Source organism: Thalassophryne amazonica, chromosome 2 (genome assembly GCF_902500255.1).
Source record: "Thalassophryne amazonica chromosome 2, fThaAma1.1, whole genome shotgun sequence".
In the NCBI taxonomy this organism is placed as follows: Eukaryota; Metazoa; Chordata; class Actinopteri; order Batrachoidiformes; family Batrachoididae; genus Thalassophryne; species Thalassophryne amazonica.
Genome location: NC_047104.1, coordinates 44,000,731 through 44,026,979, shown reverse-complemented (window position 1 = coordinate 44,026,979; position 26,249 = coordinate 44,000,731). Strand labels below are relative to the sequence as shown.

Here is a 26,249-nt window from a genome sequence, read left to right as displayed (position 1 = left end):
ACTGCCTGAACACATACTGAAGACATACGCAGGACATACACAACCAACGTGCCGCATATCCCCTGTCATCTGCTGATATCCGCAACCGACGGGTTGGTGCATCTTGGCGGCGGACCGGGACAGCGTGCAAAACAGATATGACGCGTGCCCAGCACGGCCACATCACGGTCGCAAATGGTATGTCGCGCATGCAGACAGAGTGGCACGGATGAAGCGAGTGGCATCACGGCCGCTGTGCCCCTCATGGGGGCGCCTCCGCGGTAGCCTTTGCTTCTGTTCCCTGTTATATCTGCTTTTCTTCCTCATGTATTTGCTGATCCACCCCGGGACATTTGTCATTTCCGCCCACCTTTGTTGCGGACGCTCAGCTTTTGTCTCCTCATTTCATGCGCAAATCCTCCTAAAGGCCAGTGGGACAGGGTGGAGATGTGCAGATCATTAATAATAAACTGACCGCTTTTTTTTTGCACTAGCGTCGCTATTTCTCAACAGATTTTAATAAATGTAGGCTTGTTTTAAAGCCATTTGAAAGCCCTTTCCAATGAACCTATGCACGTGTGTGGACATCAGCCATTTTCTGGCAGATTTCACTTTTAACAAGAGATTTTGTCATGGAAAGCCGCGCAGAGGCTTCGCACATCAGGACCGATTCGCTGATCGAGCGAGACAAGGAACACCTCCGTTTCGGAGTGCCAGGGGACAAGTTGGGACATGCCTATCTCGGCTTCAATGCTTACCAGCCCAGTGAGTATAACATTAATTGTGGAGAGCTGGGCATGTCCCAACTTGTCCCCTGGCACTCCGAACGGAGGTGTTCCTATATATATATATATATATATATATATATATATATATGTGTGTGTGTGTGTGTGTGTGTGTGTATATATATATATATACACACACAGTTGTGTTTGGAAAACATAACTGTGGATCCCTTGCCAAACCTCATGTGGTGGCCCTCAGTAAAATAGGAGCAGCACAGAAAATCTCACTGAATATGATTCATTGCAGAAATAATTTGTTTAAAAAACAACATATTAATATTAATTTACTAAACAAAACCAAAAAAAAATGTGTATTCACTGGTTTGTAATGTTACAGATGTGCATTGCATTCACTGGATAAAAAAATTTACTCCTTGTAATTATGAGAAAAGATCTCGTAATTACAAGATAACAATGTCAAAGTTATGACATTAGGATCTCGTAATTATGAGAAAAGATCTCTAAATTATGAGATGAGGTGCCACATTAACCACTGCTTTGCTCAGAGGTAGGTTCATCTATATCAATCAAATGTATGAATTGAATCCATGAAGCATCCTGTATTGGTTCAACTGCTCCTGCAGAAAGAGAGCAACATCCAGCGTGTCAGACTGAGCTTTCTGCATAAATAATCCAATGACTTTGAAATGCCTGTGATTGTTGACATTGTTGACTAATATTAATGCCATCTTCATTTTCAAGAAAAATCAGTCTTTCCAGTGTCTCAAACCGAGAAGCTAGTAATAGCAGATACTGTGATGGTGCCATCACTGTCCACTGATTTGCAAGGATTACATGCGACAATAACTTTTGCTTCATCTTATCTTGTAATTATGAGATCCTGATCTCATATTACAAGGTCTTGTTCTCATAATTACAGATCCCGATCTCACAATTGTGAGGCTTTTCTCGTAATTACGAGATGAGGTGTCTATTTTTATTTTTGTCCAGTGCATGGCTTCCGTATCATGTAATTTCTCTTTGTAAATTGTACAGCTTTATACAGAAAAATATACAGATTGTTGTATAAAGGGATTTACATTTTTTTTTTTTTTTACTGTATTTTTTAACAGAATTATTCTGGTCACCACAGCTGCCAGATTTTTACAGTAAAACAAAAGATTTTGTTTTGGTTTTTTTACAGTGTATGGGTGTTTTCCATATCACTCAAAAGTGGAATTGTATTGGCCATTGTTTAATGTGACGGCATTTACATTGTACATTGTCACTTTGTGGTGAGTTAACTGTTCATGTGGCTCTTTGGGCCTCTTCAACAAACTCTTCAAAATGTTATCCTAATTACAGCTTCATTGCAGAGTGAAACAAAGAAGGATCTTTTTTAAGCCTAAACACATTAGATATAGCCTTGATTCTTCTCTCTACCTTCTGGCAAACTGTAGTTAAATTTTCATGTCAAATTTTTTTAAACAAAGCTTTTTTGCTGATGAAGCAACATGCACAAGTTGCACAATTCCTACTTTCTCCAATCACAGCTCCCTACAGTTGTAACTGCTTTAAATATGTCAGTTGCCTTGAAACTTCACTCACTGGTCAATTACTTTTTATAATTTTTTTTTTTATTACTATTACTCTGTTTTTGAAATGAGCCTATTCTAAGGGCCCCTTCACACATAGTGCAAATACGTATAATTCGGGCGACTCACAGCGGTAGAGCTAGTATGAGCGCACCATGAAACATCGTGCCGACGGGCAGGTGTGCACAATGCCGGTACGGCGGTGTCTTTCAAGCAGGAACACAGTGCGAGCAGCTGCAGCTGCTCGCACTGTGTTCCATGGAATGAGGTGCACCACATTGCGCTACTGATGTGGAGGAAAAATAAAATAAAAAAACAGTTCTTTCATTAGTGAATATCACTGGGTTGATATAAATAATACATGAAAGTGGACACAATACGAGAACCCCGCGACTAAATAACCCTGGTTAGAATTAAAAAAAATGCCAGTCACAGGATTTGAAACCCGCATGCTCTGATCGCTGGACAAAAACTTTACCAATGCACTACAATCACTGTCTTGTAAGAGGAGTGTGAAATGGTCAAAATCAACAAGCGTACTTTCTAAAAAAAAGAAAATGTGCTGTGATAACTGACCAAACTGCCTTTAGTATGGAGTATTTCTGCTGATATGTGACTGAAAGTGGCACACTGTTGTTGCAACTGTTGGGTTGTCCGGGTCCTGAGGTGCATTGCTCACAGCCCTCACAGCCTGACGTGTGTCTTGTCAAACGTGACATTCAGATCGCCTGCTGCATGTCCAAAATAGACTGACGGTCCATTTTTATGTATTACCACACAAGCACACACACGCGCGTGTCCATCAAAACACGGGACATGTGCTGCAGCTGGTGATGTCCAGAACTGGAGAGGTCCTCAACAGCTGTGGGCAGCCAGTCACGCCCCCTGCCCTATCAGTGCACAGACCAAGATGTCAGTTTGTGATCAGATGCGAGATTCCTCGCCTACGGGGGGTGCGAACCACACGTACACATGTTGGGGAGGCGTGAAACACACACACGTGTTGTCGGGCAGAGTGTCGGGCGCCGACACTCTGGCACACCACGTGCAACTTCACAGTCATGGAGCACTTAGACAAATTTCACAATCCAGCTCGACAATGACTGTCTGCTGACTGTTGACGGGTAAATAGTATAAATGGCCACACATTTTCTAAGTGCCAGACGAGCAGTGTTAGATGTTTTGTGTGGTCCACCTGGAATTTGGTCGACACACTAGCTGCGAGAGGGTTCAATGGCTCTCACAGGGCACCTCTGTCCTTTCAGCTGCTGGTGTGCACAAATAGTTCTAGCAACAGTGGTATGAGGCAGCTACGATTTTACATGTTTTGCACACGAATTCCTGCTTCATGCGCATTTTGTGCTCAAATCGACCACATTTGCACTATGTCTAAATATGTCACCATGTGACACTATGTCACCATAAAAGAGAATTACTGTTTTAATTGGATGTATTTGATTGAGTTGCGTGTTAACAATTGAAGTAATTTTTTTAGGGTCTTCAACAATTCTCTTTTCAGTGCCTACACTATGACAATGCTTCTACTTATTAATGACTGATATAGTAAATAATTCCAAGACAGATTAAAGAATATGCAAATGTGCTTTTTCCATTGTAATTTTTATAAAAAAACATAAATAAAGGAAGCAAAACAAACCACCTATAAAAGTGTAGTAGTGTTATATTAAAATGTATACAAGTAGTTGCAGGGAGTTTTGTTGGACTGAGGTTTCTATTTTCACAATGTTTTTAACATAGTCTTCTAAGGGCATTTGCTTTTGATTGCACAAAACAGAAACATTTACCTGTATATTTAGATAGAATCAACTATTGAGAGATGAAACATTTTCTGAATATTTCACAAAGTATATTGCACGCAGGCATACTTGCATCTCTTGAATACTGTAGGTTTATTTGCTTTATTTGTTGCTCCATTTTTGTTTTTTGTTTGTTTTTTTCAATGATGATTGATCAGTTCATTCCTTTGAGGCTTGATTACTAACAAGTTTTCAATTTAACTGAAATTCTATTTTAAAAATCTGAATTTATATTTTAGTGTTATCTCTGTGACCATAAAGGATGCAATCACAGTATTAATAAAATACAACGAATTGTTTCCTTTGTCAGAAATGGGACATAATGGGTTATAATGGGTGGTTGACCTCCTGTAGTACTGAGTCACAGCACAGCATTCCACAAACATTTTACCGAAATCCATACAGCCCTGAGTGATTCTGCCATGCGTGCGCTACAGTACATGAACCGTAGCTCCTGCAAGCAACCACAAGACAGCTTCAGCTGCTAGTGAGAAGGTGTAGGCTGAGGAAGGGATTTCACAGCTGCCATTACAGCCCTGGAGTCAGTCGTTACTGTAATACACATCACTAGTGCAGTTTGATTATGTTGGTGAATAGGATTGAAGGTGGTGAGTCAGGAGATATTCATGCATTCATTCATTATCTAAAACTAACTTTGTCCAGTTCAGGGTCATGATGAGGGCAGCAGCCTATGCCAGTGGAACATGGGCAAGAGATGGGGTACACCACGGACAGCCTGCCAATCTACTATAGGACTGAAACAATATAGACAATCACATTCAAGCACTCACACCTCGGGTCACTTTACCATACATCACATTAGCTACAAGGCAACAGCAAGTGACAGAGGCAATGTGACGACTTGCCAATTCATTTCAATCAAAGTGGACGTTCTTCATTTATTTATTAACCGTTATTTAACCAGGATAAACTCACTGAGATTAAGAATCTCTTTTCAAGAGTGTCCTGGCCAAGAGGCAGATCAGAGTTACATACACAGTTACATTTACACTGAAAACAAATACTTGAATGAGATAATACAAGCAGGTAAAACATCTACAGGTCAGAGACTTTGTTTCAAGATCCATCAAGAGTGATTTAAAAGTATTTATTGGCACTAGCTCTTTCAGCCTAAACTCATTTTGGAGTTCATTCCAAGAGTGCAGTGCTGCAAACTTAAAGGCCTTATTCCCCCATCTCTGTGTGTACTCTGGGCACAGAGAGCAAGAGAATGTCCTGGGAATGCAGCCATAGCTCCTCTGTTCAATGAGGTACCAATGTTTTAGTGTACGAAATGCCAGAGATGGCTACCCCAACCGGGCGTACATGACACAATGGTGAGTCAATGACCTCATGTTTGTAATAAAACACAGTGCCCCATGAAAAATAGTGTCCAAAGCATGCAAAGATTCAGTGGAGGTATTCATATAAATAACATCGCCATAATCAAGAACAAACATAAAGTTGCAGTGACAAGTTTCTTGCAGGCTTCAAAGATGAACAACGATTTAATATGAAAGTAAAAACCAAGTTTTAATTTCAATCTTTCAAAGCTCTCAAAGTCAATTTTTGTATGTGGAGCTTAAAAGATAAACCATCATCCATTAAAATGCCAAGATATTTATATTGTGTTACCAACTCAATTTGATGCCCAATCATGCAACGTAATGGGAGGCAAATGATTGAGAGTTGCTTTACTTTTGGAAAAAATCATGTATTTTGTTATTTTCTAATTAAAACCAATTTTAAAATGATAAAAAAATGTTCGTAGGCAATTAAAAGAACTTTGAAGTTGGTGCATGCCAGTTCTGCCTTGGGCGTTGACACATATAACACAGTGTCATCTGCATACATGTGCAGATTTACATTTGAGACCACCTTATCCAAATCATTTATATAAATATTAAAAGCAGAGGACCAAGAATTGAATCCTGCGGTACACCAGAATAGACGGTTTGAAATGTAGATTTTTGGCCCAGGACCTTTACACATTGTGTCCTTTGCATTAGCTAATTATCAAACCACCCAACAGTGTGGTTTGACAGACCAATACAGGCAATTTCTGCTTCAGCCCTGTGTGATCCACAGTGTCAAGGCTTTAGAAAGATCAATAAAGAGGGCAGCACAATATTGTTTTTCATCCAATGATTCCAGAACATCCAGTGGCCAGAACACACAATTTTGAGATTGGACGGTAATTATTTAAGTTTGAAGGGTCGCCTCCCTTCAACAAAGGTGAGACATAAGCTGATTTCCACACTTTAGGAACAGTGTTTGTGGACAAAGACAGATTAAATAAATGGGTTAATGGCGGGGGCAATTAAATGTGCCACAAGCTTTAAAAAATAAAGGTCCAACTCATCAGGGACCCGCTGATTTCGTTGGATCTAAAAGTTTAAGAGCCCTTAACACTTCTGAAATTGTAAACGGGCAAAGAGAAAAGTCTGAAGATGAGCTTTCCTTACTTACAGACTTGGGAATGTTAGGATATATTGAATACTTTGTGGGATCAACAAAGATCTAGAAATGAAAATGGTCATTAAAGCAAGAAAGCACTTTTCGTTATACAGGGCGAAGCTCAGCGCCTGTATAATTCTCGGACATGGACTTTAATTGTCTTCCAGAATTTCGCTGGATTATTCAAGTTATCTGTATTTGTTTGAGAAAATGTTCTGATTTAGCTTTCCTTACTGCCACGGTGCGTCCATAGTTTCCTATATGATAGCCAATCTGCTGCATTATCAAATTTTCTAGCTTTGGCCCATACTAATTCCTCTCGGGTAACAGGTTATCCAGGTCAGAGCTAAACCATCGATTGTTTCGACCTTTCACTTTGAAATGCCTGATTGGAGCATACTTGTTAAGCAGATTCGACATCACTTATTAAAGACATCCATTGCCAGTCAAATTCATGTAGGTCATGACAGAACACTTGCTCAGAGAATTGTTTTAAATTACATTTTATGATAACACGTGGTTTCATTTTGGGAATCTTCACATTTCTTGATGGAGCAGTGACACAATGGTCACTAATATCATTGCAAACGCAGAAGCTGCAGAATATTTGGTTGGAGCATTATGACGAATTACATCAATCAGTGGTTGATCTTTCTGGAAATTTAAGATTTGCTCTTGTGGGCACATTAACTAATTGAAAAAAGGTTAAAAGTGTCAGGATTCCGTGAACTTGTGCCACAGAAGGTGCAGGACACAAATGCAGACCCACAGACAGAGATGATGGAATAAAAAAAAAAAAAAAAAACTTTATCTGGAGGCAAATGAAGATGAGATATACTTTTATTATGCAGTGGTTCGGTACACAAGTTGGCAGGCAGCAAATGCAGAGGTACAGGCAAGCGTAAGATAAAAGGCGTGGTCAAAAAAACGAGCAGACATGTCACAACGAGCGACATTACAGTCATAAGCCGATGCAGAGAAAACGGCGCATGGTTTCAGGATATTGACAAAATAAATGTGTGCAAGAAACTTAAAATTTTAGTCCGTCTTTTACGTCCGTCTGGATCTCTTTTCTGTGGGCGAAATTGTGTAGAATGAACAGAGGTTTACAACCACATTCTTCTTTCTTTCCGTCTTTGTGTGGACTCGGCGGAGCTTGCAATAGTGTGTTTCAGCCAACTTTCAAGCCTATAAATTCTGTTCGAGCATTTGAAAACAGCACAATGCGCCCCTGTCATTATTGTATGCGTCGCTTAAGGCTTAAAGGCTTATGGTTGGATGTTAGAGACATGGGACCCGGATGTATCCGCAGTGAAAGCTAGGAGCTGGAGCTTCACTGCAGCGGGGCTGATGACTTTGAGGATTTTGTATGGTCCGATGAACCAGTCAGTAAGCTTCGGGAGTCCGTGTGCAGAGGTATGTTCTTTGTCGACAGCCAACCTCCTGCCCGGGCTGATAAGCTGGGGCCTGGGCTGGTACCCCCAAACAGACCTCAAATGACGTGATCTGGCTGTTGTGGGCGTACTCGATCCAGGCCAATGTTGACTCCAGGCCATCGGGTGCATGGAGGTAACACACTTAAAGCCTGTTCCAAGTCCTGGTTGGCCCGCTCTGCTGGACCGTTGGTCTGGGGTGGTACCCGGACAACAGGCTCTCCATGGCCCCCAGCTCCCTACAGAAACTCCTCCAGACTTGCGAGGAGAACTGAGGACCACAGTCCAATACGATGTCAGTGGGGATACCATGGAGATGCACGACGTGGTAGACCAGGAGGTCTGCAGTCTCCTGGGCAGTCGGGAGCTTCGGGAGGGCCACAAAGTGGGCCGCCTTGGAAAACCGGTCCACTATCATCAAGATGACAGTCTTCCCCTGGGACGCAGGGAGGCCCGTGATGAAGTCCAGGCTGATGTGGGACCAGGGACGATGAGGCACGGGCAACGGCTGGAGGAGCCCCTTCTCAGGTTGGTGAGCTGCCTTGCCCCTGGCACAGATGGTACAGGCCCAGACGTAGTCCCTGGTGTTGGCTTTGACTGACGCCCAACAGAACCGCTGCCGGACCACTGCCACGGTTCTTCGCACCCCCGGATGGCAGGAGAGCTTGGAACCGTGACAGAAGTCCAATACGGCAGTCCGAGCGTCTGGTGGGATGTACAGCCTGTTGGGTGGTCCACCTCCGGGATCTGGGTGTCACGTCAGGGACTCCCTGACCACTTCCTCCACGTCCCACGTGAGGGTGGCGATGACAGTGGAATCCGGAATGATGGTGTCTGGTGGATCCAACAGCCTTGCTCCAATTTCCTCTTCATGCACCCGGGACAGGGTGTCAGACCGAAGGTTTTTGGTCCCGCGATACGTGATCTTGAAATTGAAACGTCCAAAGAACAGTGACCATCGGGCTTGTCTGGGGTTCAGCCGCTTAGCGGTTTGGATGTATTCCAGGTTCCGATGGTCAGTGAGAACCACAAATGGGACCACAGCTCCCTCCAACAGATGTCTCCACTCCTCAAGGGCCTCTTTCACCGCCAGGAGTTCCCGATTGCCAACGTCATAGTTCTGCTCAGCGGGGGTTAACCTGTGGGAGAAGTAAGCACAAGGGTGGAGAACATTATCGGACTCCCTGCTCTGGGACATCACGGCTCCTATCCCTGAGTCAGAGGCATCCACTTCAACAATAAACTGGTGACTAGGATCGGGCTGCACCAGAAGTGGTGCAGTCGAAAACCGGTGTTTCAACTCCCTAAACGCGGCTTCGCACCGATCCGACCAGGTGAAGGGGACTTTTGTGACGGTCACGGCTGTAAGGGGACCAACTACCTGACTATAGCCCTTAATGAACCTCCTGTAAAAATTGGTGAACCCTAGGAACTGTTGCAGCTTCCTATGGTTTACCGGTTGGGGCCAATCTCTCACCGCCGCTACCTTAGCCGGATCAGGTGCGACGGAGTTGGAGGAGATGATAAACCCCAGGAAGGACAAAGAAGTGCGGTGGAACTCACACTTCTTGCCCTTCACACAGCCGGTTCTCCAACAACCGCTGCAGGACCTGACGGACGTGCTTAACATGAGTCTGAGAGTCCGGGGAGAAGATGAGGATATCGTCTAGATATACAAAGACGAATCGGTGCAGGAAGTCCCGCAGAACATCATTAACCAAAGCTTGGAACGTCGGGGGGCGTTGGTGAGGCCGAACGGCATGACCAGGTACTCAAAGTGACCTAAAGGGGTGTTAAATGCAGTTTTCCATTTGCCTCCCTTCCGTATCCGAACCAGATGATAAGCATTTCTGAGATCCAGTTTTGTGAAAATTTTGGCTCCATGCAGGGGCGTGAACACTGAATCCAATAGAGGTAATGGGTATCGGTTGCGAACCGTGATCTCGTTCAGCCCTCTATAATCAATGCATGGACGGAGTCCGCTGTCCTTCTTGTCCACAAAAAAGAAACCTGCACCTAACGGGGATGAAGAATTTCGGATTAGCCCGGCAGCTAAAGAGTCCCAGATGTAGGTCTCCATTGATTCGCGCTCAGGACGTGAGAGGTTGTACAGCCTGCTGGACGGATACTCAGCGCCTGGAACCAACTCAATGGCACAATCATACGGTAGGTGCGGGGCAGGGTGAGTGCCAGATCTTTGCTGAAAAAGATCATGATACTCAGCCGGCACCGTCGTGAGATTGGGGGGGACTCGGACCTTCTTTAACAGCATCGCCAGGTGGCACCGAGGATCTTAAACACTCCCGGTGGCAGGTTTCGCTCCATTGAGACGGCCAATCGATCCGGGGATTGTGCTTCACCATCCATGAAAATCCCCAAATAATCCTGGAAGTAGAAGGTGTTACAAAGAACACAATCTCCTCCCTGTGATTTCCAGAGACAACCAAAGTTAAAGGCTATGTCTGGTGTGTGATTTCTGGTAGTAGGGTGCCATCTAGTGCCCGCACCTTCAATGGTGAAGGAAAGGCCACCAGAGGGAGCCCTACCTCCTTAGCCCACCTACTGTCCAGTAGGTTCCCTTCCGACCCCGTGTCGATCAGTGCTGGAGCGGTAAGGGTTAAATCCCCACAGAGGATTGTGACTGGGAGTCGTGCGCATTTCCGTGGAATGCCCGCGTGTGTATTATGGCTCACCCTTAACCCAGTCTGTAAGGGTGAGCGTTAGAGTTTAACCATTTGGGGCAGTTTCTCTGCACATGCTCACTCAAGCCACAGTAAAAACACTCTCCATGGGCCTGTCTATCATTAGATTTCACTTTAGCCCTGCTTGTGTACATAGCTTCATCCATATGGTTTTGAAAAATAATAAGGTCGGATACTTTTCTAATAGACCTCGTATATATATATATATATATATATATATCTTGACCCCTGGGTTCAAAGGGAACCCTGATATAGATATATATATATATATAATATATATATATATATATATATATATATATATATATACGAGGTCTATTAGAAAAGAAACTGACCTTTTTATTTTTTTCAAAAACATATAATTTGAATCACATGCGATTACATCAGACATGCTTGAACCCTTGTGTGCATGCAGAGTTTTTTCACGCCTGTCGGTTGCATCATTCGCCTGTGGGCAGGCTTTGAGTGAGCACTGGTCCACCCCTCCCGTCGGAATTCCTTTGTCTGAGAACTTCCTGAGAGACTGGCGCTTTGCTTGATCAAACTTTTTTCAGAAACTGTAAGGCACATCCAAATGGACACCATTCGAGAAATTCAGACGGTTTTCGGTGAAATTTTAACGGCTGATGAGATTAAGGAGTGTTACTATCGCTTTAAGGACAGCCCATGGCGCCGGACCCACCGCGCCCGGAGCCGCCGTCGTCAGCTTGTTAGAGCTGAAAACTTCCAAATTTAAGCCTCTGTTGACCCAGGACGTCGTAAGAGCAGCAGAAGTTTCAGAAGAGGTCGGGATCAGCAGTTTATCCAGACATTCCACTGTTAAAGGAGATTTTGTAATGAAAGACGTGCGGACGGATTCACGTGTCGGCACGCAGCCGCTCATTGCACGGCGCCACAGAAAACACCTCCGTGTTGATAACCATTCGTAAGATTCAGGCGGTTTTCGATGGCTTTCAGTCAAGTGAGTATCCGAGAAATTGTTTAACAGCTGGGCATGTTCAAACTTGTCCTGTGAGACTTCCAACGGAGGTGTTTTGCTGTGGCGCTGCGCCATGAGTGGCTGGGTGCCGACGCGCAAATCCGTCCACACTCCTTTAACAGTGGAATGTCCGGATAAACTGCTGATCCCGACCTCTTGTGAAACTTCTCTGCTCTCTCACGACGTCCTGGGTCAACAGAGGCTTAAATTTGGACGTTTTCAGCTCGAAACAGGCTGACGACGGCAGCTCGGGGCGCGGCGCGCAGTCCGGCGCCGTGGGCTGTCCTTAAAGCGATAGTAACACTCCTTAATCTCTCATCAGCCATTAAAATTTTCACTGAAAACTGTCTGAATTTCTAGAATGGTGTCCACTTGGATGTGAACTACAGTTTCTGAAAAAAGTTTGATCAAGCAAAGCGGCAGTCTCTCGGGAAGTTCTCAGACAAAGGAATTCCGATGGGAGGGGTGGACCAGTGTTCACTCAAAGCCTGCCCACAGGCGAATGACGCAACACGCAGGCAATCAATCAATCAATCAATTTTTTATATAGCGCCAAATCACAACAAACAGTTGCCCCAAGGCGCTTTATATTGTAAGGCAAGGCCATACAATAATTATAAAAACCCCAACGGTCAAAACGACCCCCTGTGAGCAAGCACTTGGCTACAGTGGGAAGGAAAAACTCCCTTTTAACAGGAAAAACCTCCAGCAGAACCAGGCTCAGGGAGGGGCAGTCTTCTGCTGGGACTGGTTGGGGCTGAGGGAGAGGCATGAAAAAACTCACGCATGCGCACGAGGGTTCAAGGTTGTCTGACGCAATCACATGTGATTCAAATCCATATAGTTTTTGAAAAAAATAATAAGGTCGGATACTTTTGTAATAGACCTCATATATATATATAATATATAATATTATATATATATATATATATATATCTATATATATATATATATATATATATTATATATATATATATATTATATATATATAGTTATCTATCTTTCTTAGGTTTCAAGGCATTAAAACATAATATACTCCAATAATAATTGCCAGTAAGAAAGAGGACACTACAACAATGCACAAAAATCCCAAATAGAGGAGCGGATAATGCAGACAAAGGTATGAATTATACTCCAGTGGAACCTATTGTCTGGAAAATATAGACAATGAAATTCGGCTGACGGCAAGTTTTCAGTTTTCATTTTGCAGACAAAGTGAAGTTCTGTCAACAACAACATGTTCCAACTGTTGGTTCTTGCTGTTCATTAGATTTTTTTTTTGTATGTTTTTATAAAGTGATGTGATGAGCTGCTGCTGTTTCCAGCTGCTCGCCACTGTCTTTCGAGAATTCAGGTGTTCAGGAAATTTTCAGTCTGTTAAGTGTTACTGCTACTGTCACAACTGACATTTGTGACTCCCACATGTTAAGGTAGTTTTAATGAACATACATTAAATATAACAGTTATAACAGCATTCTTATACTCTACGAGTTCAATCTGTTTGAAGGTTATTGTCGCAACTGTCTTTCTCAGCAAGTAGCAGTTTCCTTATGTGAACAGGCTGACAGGCATGAAATCTATTTTTACCATCAAATAGTTGCCAACGAGAGTGAAACTGACCTGCATAGAGGATGAGTGCTGATATTTTGCTACTGTATAGAAAGTGGCTGAATGCTTGGGGTGCACTCTTGAATGATAAGAATGGAATTAAGTAGACATGTCAGTGCTCACAAAGCTAAATGCACTACATTGCAGATGCAACAACAAAAATTGGACGATATATATCAAGTCTGGGAGCAGCACTGGTATGACACGTTGGTGCATTCACCATAGCATGGACAGCAACCTGGATAGGAACCAACCAGATGGACACTGTTCCATCCCCACCTATCAAAAGTAACCATCTAAGTGCCATAACCAGGTGAAATGTGGGTGACTTCCTTGGCCTTTTCTAGTCACTGGGGTCCTCTGCACTAGGGCACCTACATACTGGACCATGCACTAATCATAATGGCCAGATGTCATAGCTGACATTCCCTCACAATGTAAGTGATACTTCTCATCTACATCTCCGTAGTAACGACTTGCTTGAAACAAAGTCATACCTAGTACCAAAGACATCCATCTTCCAAATACAATGTGTGCAAAGCAAATATTTCTATCATGGCACACGGCATATTTTAAGTTTACTCCAGTGTGACATTGCAACATGGCTTATTCATCTGTGCCATGTAGCTGCAGATCTGTTTCCCTATCTCTCTTTATGAACACTCAATGAGGCAAGGTTAGACACTCAGATCCGTGTATGTTTTCCATAAGATCAGCGGGAGTGGATTCTTATGGGAACGTAAGTGTTTGAGAATGTGAGTTGGGTAAGAGAGCCAGCTAATGAGCAGGCAGCTTCACAGAGGTGGCATCAAAGAACAGCTGGCACCTTTCAGGGTCGACATGTGCCATCGTCTAAGTCAGCATCACCCTGTCATGGCCCCTTCATTTCTTCAGTTTTGAAAGGGGCTGATAAAACTCAGGTTTGCCTTTCTCCTTCAGAATTCAGAAATTGAGCTGCCGAGAAATAGGAACCAGACTGAAAAACAACTTCAGTTTTATATTGTGAGATTGCTAAAAAGCCTTGTGATGACAGATGTAAAATTAGTTCACCCTCATGCCGCATCGATCTTCATGCACTGCAATAAAAGATGTTTAGTCCACTTTGACACCATGAATAATAATGTTTGGTGTGTCTTTGGAAAAATTCAAGTCTGCCTTTGCTGTTCTGTGACAGACAATTCAATCAGCGTTGTAGCCAAGCATGACACCTTCCGACGACAGAAACAAAAGATGTACTTCCTGCCAATAATTGTGACGGACAACGGCAACCCACCAATGAGCAGCACAATACCTTGACAATCCGAGTCTGTGGATGCAGCAAGGAAGGCACCGTCCAGTCCTGCAATGTGGAAGCATACGTGCTTCCAATTGGACTCAGTATGGGGGCTCTCATCCGCCATTCTGGCCTGCATTATACTACTGTTAGGTGAGGTGTTCATGGTTTGTTTTGTAACACTCTTAGCGAGCACCTCACACTAAAAACTGGCAATATAAATTTATGGAAAGAATTGAAGCTTTTTTGTTATTGTGTTTTAATGTGGAGCTAATCATCTAAAAAAAAGATATTTTATAAGACAAACATTTGGAATAATTACTACTGGCGAAGCCATCTAAGATTAACTAAAGAATATAGGATCAGCATATATTATTTACTCACAAAGAAGTGCTTTTTCAAGCTGCCCACATGCTATCCTGTCAAAATGGCTGGTTTTGCCAGACACTACAGTGATTTGGCAAGCACAGCAAGCTTGCTAGCCAAAGCAGTTGTGGCCTAGATAATAATACAAGTGTCAGCTGAAAAATTCCGCCTCCTACATGATTATTTCAATAACAAGCAAGATAATCGCATATCTGCTTAAAGTCTGGAATGGAGTCAGGTAGTGTAATTACTTTTTCACATAGTCACCTTCCATTTCCACACACATACACAAACGTCTTCCATTTGTTGCATCTTTGTGAGAAAATCGGGTGTCTTCTCGTGGTACCACTGATGCAAAGCTGCTTGCACCTCTGCATCATTAGTGTAACAGTGTCCCTTCAGGTGTTCTATTATCCTAGGAGAAAGGAAAAAGTCACAGAGTGCAAGCACCAAGCTATGGTGGTTTGAGAAGATTTTGTCAAATTTGAGCAGCTGCAGTGCATCCTGTGTTTGTCTACTTGCGTGTGGATGAGCAGTGTCATGCTGAAGAATCAAATCAATTTTATTTATATAGCGCCAAATCACAACAACCAGTTGCCCCAAGGCGCTTTATATTGCCATGCAAAGCCATACAATAATTACGGAAAAACCCCAACGGTCAAAACGACCCCCTGTGAGCAAGCACTTGGAGACAGTGGGAAGGAAAAACTCCCTTTTAACAGGAAGAAACCTCCAGCAGAACCAGGCTCAGGGAGGGGCAGTCTTCTGCTGGGACTGGTTGGGGCTGAGGGAGAGAACCAGGAAAAAGACATGCTGTGGAGGGGAGCAGAGATCAATCACTAATGATTAATGCAGAGTGGTGCATACAGAGCAAAAAGTGAAAGAAACACTCAGTGCATCATGGGAACCCCCCAGCAGTCTAAGTCTATAGCAGCATAACTAAGGGATGGTTCAGGGTCACCTGATCCAGCCCTAACTATCAGCTTTAGCAAAAAGGAAAGTTTTAAGCCTAATCTTAAAAGTAGAGAGGGTGTCTGTCTCCCTGACCTGAATTGGGAGCTGGTTCCACAGGAGAGGAGCCTGAAAGCTGAAGGCTCTGCCTCCCATTCTACTCTTACAAACCCTAGGAACTACAAGTAAGCCTGCAGTCTGAGAGCGAAGTGCTCTATTGGGGTGATATGGTACTATGAGGTCCCTAAGATAAGATGGGACCTGATTATTCAAAACCGTATAAGTATGAAGAAGAATTTTAAATTCTATTCTAGAATTAACAGGAAGCCAATGAAGAGAGGCCAATATGGGTGAGATGTGCTCTCTCCTTCTAGTCCCTGTCAGTACTCTAGCTGCAGCATTTTGAATTAACTGAAGGCTTTTCATGGAACTTTAGGACAACCTGATAATAATGAATTACAATAGTCCAGCCTAGAGGAAATAAATGCATGAATTAGTTTTTCAGCATCACTCTGAGACAAGACTTTTCTAATTTTAGAGATATTGCGCAAATGCAAAAAAGCAGTCCTACATATTTGTTTAATATGCGCATTGATGACATATCCTGATCAAAATGACTCCAAGATTTCTCACAGTATTACTGTATTACAGTAGTATTACAGTTTAAAAGCAGGAAATTAGAGGTCATCCATGTCTTTGTCTGTAAGACAATCCTGCAGTTTAGCTAATTGGTGTGTGTCCTCTGGCTTCATGGATAGATAAAGCTGGGTATCATCTGCGTAACAATGAAAATTTAAGCAATGCTGTCTAATAATACTGCCTAAGGGAAGCATGTATAAAGTGAATAAAATTGGTCCTAACACAGAACCTTGTGGAACTCCATAATTAACCTTAGTCTGTGAAGAAGATTCCCCATTTACATGAACAAATTGTAATCTATTAGATAAATATGACTCAAACCACCGCAGCGCAGTGCCTTTAATACCTATGGCATGCTCTAATCTCTGTAATAAAATTTTATGGTCAACAGTATCAAAAGCAGCACTGAGGTCTAACAGAACAAGCACAGAGATGAGTCCACTGTCTGAGGCCATAAGAAGATCATTTGTAACCTTCACTAATGCTGTTTCTGTACTATGATGAATTCTAAACCCTGACTGAAACTCTTCAAATAGACCATTCCTCTGCAGATGATCAGTTAGCTGTTTTACAACTACCCTTTCAAGAATTTTTGAGAGAAAAGGAAGGTTGGAGATTGGCCTATAATTAGCTAAGATAGCTGGGTCAAGTGATGGCTTTTTAAGTAATGGTTTAATTACTGCCACCTTAAAAGCCTGTGGTACATAGCCAACTAATAAAGATAGATTGATCATATTTAAGATCGAAGCATTAATTAATGGTAGGGCTTCCTTGAGCAGCCTGGTAGCATCTTTTCCAGGCTGAACCTGCTTCAGGCATGCCTGCAGCTTTAGCAGAGAGTCCATATATTGGTCAGAGTTTACAGTGTCGCCTTGTTCCAAAAATTCTGCTGGGACAATGCCATCACACCCACACTTGGTGCTGTGCATTTGTAACGGTTATGGATTGCCCACTATGGGCCTGGTCATGCAGCCTTGTTGTGACTGGGTTTTCTTCTTTAAAACTCTTGCCCACCTTCTGACCTCTAACATCCAGACTTTCGTTGCCATTGACAACTCTGATTCCTCAGTGAATGTCCATGTACATTATTTCAAATGCATATTCATGTACTTCACACATTTTTTTACAGACTACTGTGCACGTCTTAGGTTGAAGGCAGTTCTGTGGGTGCCTGAAATTCCAGCTAAAAAACATTTTGTGTAGTGATAGTCAACAAGTAAAAGATTTTTCTGGTACCAATTTCCCGTTAATAATTTCCTTGTTATCGAAATAATCACACAGGAGGCAGATATTTTCAGCCAACCCTTAAGAAATGTATATGTACAGTTGTGGTCAGATGTGTAAATATACTCATCTCACCATAATGTTGCACTTTCATAGATTTATATTTCTGGGGCAGAATGACTGGATAGCACACCTCACTCACTCATCTTCAACCGCTTAGTCCAATTAAGGGTCACGGTGGGCTGCTGGAGCCTATCCCAGCAGTTGACTGGATAGATTGAGCTTCAATTAAAAAAAAAATAATTGCATACACACACACACACACACACACACACACACACACACACACGTATATATGTATATACTCTCTCTCTCTCTCTCTCTCTCTCTCTCTATATATATATATATATAGTCAAAATTATACATGCAGGATCAAGAATAAATGGGTATCCATTTAAATATTGGTTAGTGGTGCTGAAAGTTCTGACTGGTCTTATAACTTGCACAGTCCTCATAACTTCATATTCGTGGTTATGATTGGCAACAGCTGGTAGCTTGTCTGTGACAACAAAACAGTTTTTTTTTTGTTGTTGTTTGTTTTTTTGACAGCACTCATTGGACTGACGCAATACACAAATTTATTGGGAAACTCCAAGTTGTTCAGTGCATATGTGAATGAACACCCTAGTTGTCCACAAGTCAGGAATGTATCTTGGAGCCTTTTCTAAATAACTGCAGATTGCAAGATTATCATTTCAACAAAAGTTCAGATTATCACTAGGTGTATCCACATAACATCTACAAGATCTCCTAAGAACTGCAGAAGACATGTTTTCAACCTCAGATGTAAATGAGTTGGTTTGGATGGTCAGGAGAAACACTGGAGCCATGAAGGCAGGCCAGATAGCATCACGCTGAGTCATTGCACAAAGCGAGTGAGATAATAAATATTATATAAACAAGGGTTAACTCAGAATTCTTCAGCAAAACCTCAAATCATCAGCTAGATAGTTGAAATGTAGAGAATACTGCCCCCCCCCCCCCCCCCCCCCACACACACACACACACACACACACACACAAACAAGACAGCTGGTTGTACAATGCATAAAATAGGCTAACATTAAGTTTTTTGAATACCTCGCCAAAGTCCAGACCTCAACCCTATTGATATCTGGGTTGTATTTAAAGTCAGGCTCATGCCAGGAAGCCAATACATTTAACTGAACTCTGCTAATTCTGCCAAGAACAGAGGTCAAACATTGAACTAGAATTATGCCAGAAGCTTGTTGATTGCTGTTATAAGCATCTGGTCAAGGTGATACCTGCTAAGGGTAGTCAACCAAATATTTAATGTGCTATATCCATTTCTATCATGATTGGAAAGGTTACATTGAGCATGAGTGAGAGTATAGAATGAGTTTGTCTGTCTACAATGTAATGACCCTATGATGGACCTATCTAGGGCATAGCCTGCCTCTCTTCAAGTGACTGCTGGGATTTGCTATACCCCCCTGCCCTGACCCTTAACTGGATTAAGTGGGTTTAGAAAATGACTGGATTGTATGTGTGGGAGCAAACAATGTTGAAAATAGTAATGATAGTAATCATACTACATAGCAGTCACACATAGACCATTTGGAAGAAATCTACTTGACTGAAGTAGAGAAGCTTGAAGTGCCTGTGGACCTCAGTCTGCAGTTCATCTCCACCTTAAAGACACTAACCACACGTTTGAGGACAAGGAAGTTAAAATCTTAGCCAGAGAAAAGAAATGGTTTGAGAGGGAGTGAAGGAGCATTGTATGTGAAACAGTTGAAACCGAGCCTTAACCGGCTGGTCCCCTGTTTACAATAGGGGTACTCAGGTCTAAAGCAGTTTCAGGTCTTTTGTTCATGGTAATGAGTCATTCACGTCATCAGGAGAGTTGTCAGGAGAGCCGTCAGGAGAGTTGTCAGTCCCATCGTTAGGAGGGACAGCTACCCTGTCATTAGGAGGGTGCTAACTAGTGCACAATAGCTGCTAATTAGAGCAATTGTTTAGTCACTAGCCAATAGCAGTCTACCTCTCGGTAGGAGGGGTCTGGTTAGGTTTAATACTCCAGCTTTTGTAGCTTCTGTTATTCTTCTCTACAAGAGTCAAGACAGAAGTCAGACTACCAGAGCAAGAATTTTAGCTGAGGAAGCTTCTGTGATTTGAAAAATGTCCTCATGTCAAGCAACCCAGTCCATTCGAAGATTCAAGCTTCTCTACTATGGAAACCACCTGGACAACTGAGAGCCTTCACAGAAATACTTGACTGTAGCCTACAATATTGAGAAAACAAGTTGAAATATTTTGCATTCTTCGTAAGACTGGGCTTGTTAGTACAGTTACACTCAGTCATCATGGATATTAATGTCATGGCAGTCTTGGGCTTTCTGTGGTTTCTGTGCATATGCAGTCAGAAAAACCTTACTCCCCCAATGCCAAGACACTCTAGCAACAGATGCTAGGGCCCATGGGTTTTACGCTTATGGTTAGAGTGCCTGCCTCACATCTGGAAAACTGTGAGTTTGCACCCCAAGGGGTAACACAGTGCAGAGGTTAAACCTACAGTGTTCTTTTTCTTGGGCAGTATGACTGCACATCATACTGTTGAGGAAATTTTTCTCTTGATGCCAGCTGTGAAAATGAGACCAGCAATGACATAACTGCAGACACTGGGTGGCTGGACACAAATGCAGGACTACCAGACACATGTATAGGGTGGGCCAATAAAATGTTACCACTTTTTGATTGTACACAAGTTTTTGAATTGAGAACTTATTCAAAAATTTTATTCGAAAATTTTATTTACAGACTTTACAGAAGCATCAAATTAACAATTGATACCAGAGGTTTCCCACTTTGTCTCTTGTTTTCCACACAGTTCAGTAACTGATGACATGTTCAATCCACACACCTCCTCTTTGGATTACAGCTGCAACACGCACACTGAAGTTTGTGATGACATTGCCACACATCTCAAGAGGGATTCTCTGAATTTCCTGACAGATGTTGAAAATGTTGAAAATGAAAAAGAAATCTTTGTTATTTTGGAAATTGTACAAATTAAAAAAGTGGTAACATTTTATTGGCCCACCCTGTATATAAGAAAAAAGGCTTTATCCAAAAATCACTGATTAAGGTACAGTACACAGATAGGCAGTCAGTGTGGCAATGGTACAGACAATGATGAGCAGGCTGGGACGTGGTCATTCAACAAGCAAAGGTCATCAAAACATGGCGTCACGGTGGTCAGAGGGCAAGACAAAGGCTAGGTCTAAAAAACGAAGCAGAGTCAAACACAGGCTGGCAATCAGGCAAAGCAAAAACAGAGCTGGGCAAGATAAGGAGGGACAACACAAGGTGGAGTGATGACAAGACAGAGATATATGAACAGGTGCCAAGAGAGTGAGTGAAGGAAAAACAAAGCAGAGAGCATAAAGGTGGGAGACAAAGACACGAGGCAGGTGCAGTGAGAACATAACGGATGGACGGATAGTGAACACAAACAAATGGGATGCGGGAAACTGAGCACAAGGAGGGAAACAGAAAGCGAGGATGGAATAAAAGTTACTAGAACCACACATGAGAACTAAAAAGCAACCATCAGTTAATAAGTATTAAAGAAAACTACATAAGAACAGCTCAGAGAGCAATGAGAGAATAAACACTAAAGCACTACTAACTGGAACTGAGAAAGAAAACAAAGCGGTTAAACAAACTATAAGTAAAACAGATTACATGATACCAGAAAACAAAACCCGACATTAAAGCCAACAGATAATTACAAATGAAAAAAAGCAAAATAAACTAGAAGCGCTGGGAGAGCGCAAACCTCCGCCAAGGCCATAGCGTCACTGATGTCACATGGAATACCCTTTGGCAAAGAGACTTATTCACGTCATTTCACGCATCTACCGTCATGTCTCAGATTCAGTGGTTAACCCTCTGGGGTCCGAGGGCAATTTTTTGGACAGTTCACTCGCCTGGCATAAATGTTTTTATTATTGCTGTTAACAGCTCTCCCTGCATCCCACAATCAAGTTTTATGTTTCTATTTTTTTTCCAGGACAACCTGTACTTTCAAAATATATATGCTATAGTTGTGTTTTATAAGTGTAATAAAAGTTTACAATCAGAAATAAGAAAGGAAAAAGTAAAGCGGGAAATTACTTTCCACGCACATTTATTCAAACACACAACAAACTATAATAAAATAGTAACACATCACTCCTAACAACAATCTTTGGTGTGTCACTGAGGTGAATCTGCCCTACAATTGGATTTTGAAAACCATGTGACGGTGAACCAATTCCGATTGGACACTCACATTGCTCAGATCATCACACAGCTTCTATGAGGAGTACAAAGATGGTGGACGGTGGATCGAAAGGTCCGCGGAGTTAACTTTTCAGCAAAAAAAGTACGTTTCTATCTCATATCATTAAAAAGTTATTTATAATTAGTAAAGCTTGGTCTCAGTCGTTGTATACGACGGCGTCGGCCCCGAGGGTTAAACCTGTAGATCTTCAGCAAATGTATTTATAAGGAAACGCATGAACTACATGTTTTTTTAAATTTTCTAATAAGTTTATTCAATGAGGAGAAACAAATGCTAAATTATTGTTGTGTCGTACCTTAATTTTGTTCATCCTTTGTGACCCATCTTCATGAAGTTAGATGCAAAATGTTGAAATTGCCCTATCCTGCAATAATAAAGAATCCTTAAAAAATTACTGGATCCGATTGTGTTCCGGATGATTACCAAAATTTAATGACTTCTAAGTTAGGCCAAGATACACCCCTGGTCAAAATGTCTTTGAAATCTGTTGAGGATTTTTTGAGTAATCGTGCTAACAACCAATCAACCAACCAAGAAACAAACGGACGCGACCGAAAACATAACCTCCTTGGCGGTGGTAATAAGTGATAAACTAATGATCAACAGTGAACACACAAACCGACAAACAAACCTAGAATGGAACAACTGCCAAAATAACAAAGCAAAATGGAATAGGAAATAAGCACATGATGAAAATAAAATAACTAGTAAATCAAAGCTGGAGCAGAATTGGTGGAAAAACGAAAGATGGAAAAAAATGGAATTGAAGCCCCAGTTAGGGCCAAATCCTGAAAGCAAAAGCAAGGAGCACCAGGATTCAGTTCATACGATGCAGAGAAATTTACTCACAGTTGAAGCAGAAAACAGGTGCCCCTATAGGAGGAGGAGTCTGGGCCATGATCAGATGATTAGTCACAAAGACAAGCAGGCAAGGGATGAACCCTAGCCCAGCATGCTGTCCCTTCAGACATGGGGAAACAGCATTTTTTTTTTCACCCACCTTTTATTGTGGCCAGCCTAAGGCACACCTGTGCAATAATGCGGTTGAATCAGCATTTGATATGCCACACTTGTGAGGTGGGATGGATTATCTCTGCAAAAGAGAAGTGCTCACTAATTCAGATTTATACAGATTTATGAACAACATTGGAGAGAAATAAGTCTTTTGGTGCAAATAGAAAATGTTTTTAGATCTTTGAGTTCAGCTCATTAAAAATGGGAGCAAAAACAAGTGTTGCTTTCATATTTTTCTTCGGTTGTGCAAAAAGATTTATCAAAGCATTGACCGAGCCACTCTCTCCTCTCTCCTTCTTTCTGTCTGTCTGTCTGTCTGTCTATCTATCTATCTATCTATCATTTCTGTCTTGTTTTTGTCTAGTAATAGTAGTACTGTTTGTGACATTGAGGAGACACAAGAATGAGCCTCTGATTATCAAGGATGATGAAGATGTGAGGGAGAACATAATCCGTTACGATGATGAGGGAGGTGGTGAAGAGGACACTGAAGCTTTTGACATCGCCACGCTGCAGAACCCTGATGGCATCAATGGCTACCTGCCACGCAAGGACATCAAGCCTGACCTACAGTTTATGCCCAGGGCAGGCCAGCATTCAGGCCCCAATGGTGTGGACGTGGATGAATTCATCAATGTACGTCTCCATGAGGCAGACAATGATCCCACAGCACCACCTTATGACTCCATCCAGATCTATGGATACGAGGGCCGGGGCTCGATTGCTGGCTCTCTGAGCTCACTGGAGACAGCATCATCAGACTCGGATCAGAACTATGACTATCTCAGTGAGTGGGGCCCACGCTTCAGAAGACTTGGGGAGCTTTACTCTGTGGGTGAGAGTGATCGCGAGACCTGACCTTTGGTTTGTTATATAAAAGACCTTTGATTTTTTTTTGTTTGCTCTCCGCATACTTGTGTTTTAAATACTAGGAGGGCGAGGGGTTCGTTGGCTTTTAGAAACAGGTGTTTTAAAAATAAAAAGTGAATAAAAATGGATTCCACCTTTTTGTATTCTTCTTAGAGTCATCATCCACTATGTCAATCGCATTGTAATCGTCAAGCCAAACAATGTTTTTGTTAGGAGATCTGATTCTTGTGGAGTGTTACTTAGATTCTGTTGTGGAGTGTCTAGCAGTACTTTGGGTGTTAGTCATTTGCTGTGACTGCCAGTGGTAATGTTGCTGGTAGTTGCCCAGTGAAAGGAAACAATGTTGTTGTTGGGTTCTCTGAAGCTTGAATGGACATCATACTCCATGGACAACAAGATGGACTGCAGAAGCTGCAGACAGGCTCTTGTTTCTTATCTCCTTAAGCCACCAAGCTACCCGATGATCTGAAACAACATGGAAATGTAAAAGCAATATATGGTCTACGTTACAATGATGAATGTATTGTATGATTAAAAAAAAAATTGCAAAAAGATGAACTACTCTTGGCATTAAGGTGAATTTGTTATCATTTGATATGGTCTCTGGTGGCCACATTTGTAAACTATCTGAAGCCCAGAAGGCTCGCTTTATACAACTCTTTGTATTTACATGCTACAGGTGTGGGTCGCAAGTGTTATTAGCCTATAAAAGACTGAAGACAAAAAAGAAAAATGTAGAAACTCTGAGGCCTTCTTTTTACAGAAGCAACATTAAATACAGTTGTAATCAGTTGTTTTCTTTACTTTTTTGACAAGAAACCTGTTGATTCATCATTGCTTTGAGTTTTTTGGAAATCTGCTTTTAAAACCATCCTTTCTCTGTGCTGACAATTTGAAGTGAATGTGTGTAGATTTTTCACTTGCAGCTGTTTTATTAAACCACTTGCACATTGTTGCATATCAGCCAAACCTTAACATAACTTTACTGCAGTTGATGACCTAGACTAGATGTGAGCAGGAAAGCTCAAAGTCACCATGTAGTAACAATAATGATATAATAATCAGGAGTACAGCAATGTGAAACATGCTAATTCTGTGTAAAATATATCTCATAATATGTTTTGAGGAGCACAATAGTTCCCTCAAAATGTCAAATTTCATTTAGGAAGTACAGCTCGCATTAGCCCAGGAAGCTCAACTCAAGAAATCCAGATCGTGTGTCTCGTGCTTACACTGTATGATAAATAATTTTAAAAAAGTAATGTACATAGAGTTACTGCTAACATCATTAGCTTTCAATGAGGTGTAGGTTTTGTCTCTGCACGTTAGCTCTTGCACATTAAGAGAAATTCAATGGGACTACAGCTGCGTGCATAGTGTTATGGCAGTTATCGGTAGACTAAACAATATATATGGAATAGTCCTACATGCAGACCATATTTTTTACTGTGCTTTAATGCTTATAAATGTGTATGTTCAATTATTTACTCTCTGTACTGTAATCTAAGAAACCCTGTATTGTTTCCTACTTTGTGAAATATATTTTTATAAATATCACTGAATGGGTGTGGTTTTCTTATGTTCATGAGAGATTATTGATAATAAGCCAACAGCAAAAAGCAGCTATGTCACTAACGGGGGTTGGCAAAGGATGGTTGAACTCTGAGGAATAAAGAGGAGTAAACTGGGAGGTGATGGTCTAGTGGTTAAGCAGGGTTGCCAACTTTGTGATTTTGGCTGGAGAGAGACTCTGCGTGTGTGCTGAAAATTTTTGGTAGCCCTAATCCCAATTAAAAAAAACAAACAAACAAAAAAAAAAAACAGTCCTTTGTTTACCAATAAGATAATAAAAAGGGCACTCGGCTTGATTTGCCTCCTCTCCACATCCATTCTCCTTCATTTTTCAGCAAGGTCATCTCCATGTATGTGAGAGGGAAAAAAGGGGATAAAATAGCTGGGGCCAAGAGGACCGTGGCTAGAGGGTTTTAGCCATGCCAATGCTCCCCAGAACCATTTTCTGCAGTGAATCTGCAAGGACATATAGGGGGAATGGAGACAGTTGTTAATCCAATTCTTTACAAGCTGGAAAAAAAATCTATCTTCATATGCCACCAACTTCTGTGCCGTGTGACAGGGGCTTCTCCAAAACTGGGGAGAAAAAGAACAGATTTCAGCCTAACACCACTGAAATGATCTTATTTTCAAATAAAAACCATTGAAGCCCCCAAATCCCCTCCATTTTGTACAAC

General features: G+C 41.9%; 1 protein-coding gene across 1 annotated transcript; it reads left to right on the top strand.

The window, feature by feature from the left end:
* The first annotated feature begins 14,403 nt into the window (after positions 1–14,403).
* On the top strand, positions 14,404–25,557 carry LOC117523835 (cadherin-8-like). Its single transcript, XM_034185453.1, is given in 4 exon segments — positions 14,404–14,580; positions 14,583–14,689; positions 14,691–14,721; positions 23,495–25,557. Coding segments are annotated over 4 exon segments (807 nt in total). The 5' UTR covers positions 14,404–14,405; the 3' UTR covers positions 23,989–25,557.
* Positions 25,558–26,249: the final 692 nt, after the last annotated feature.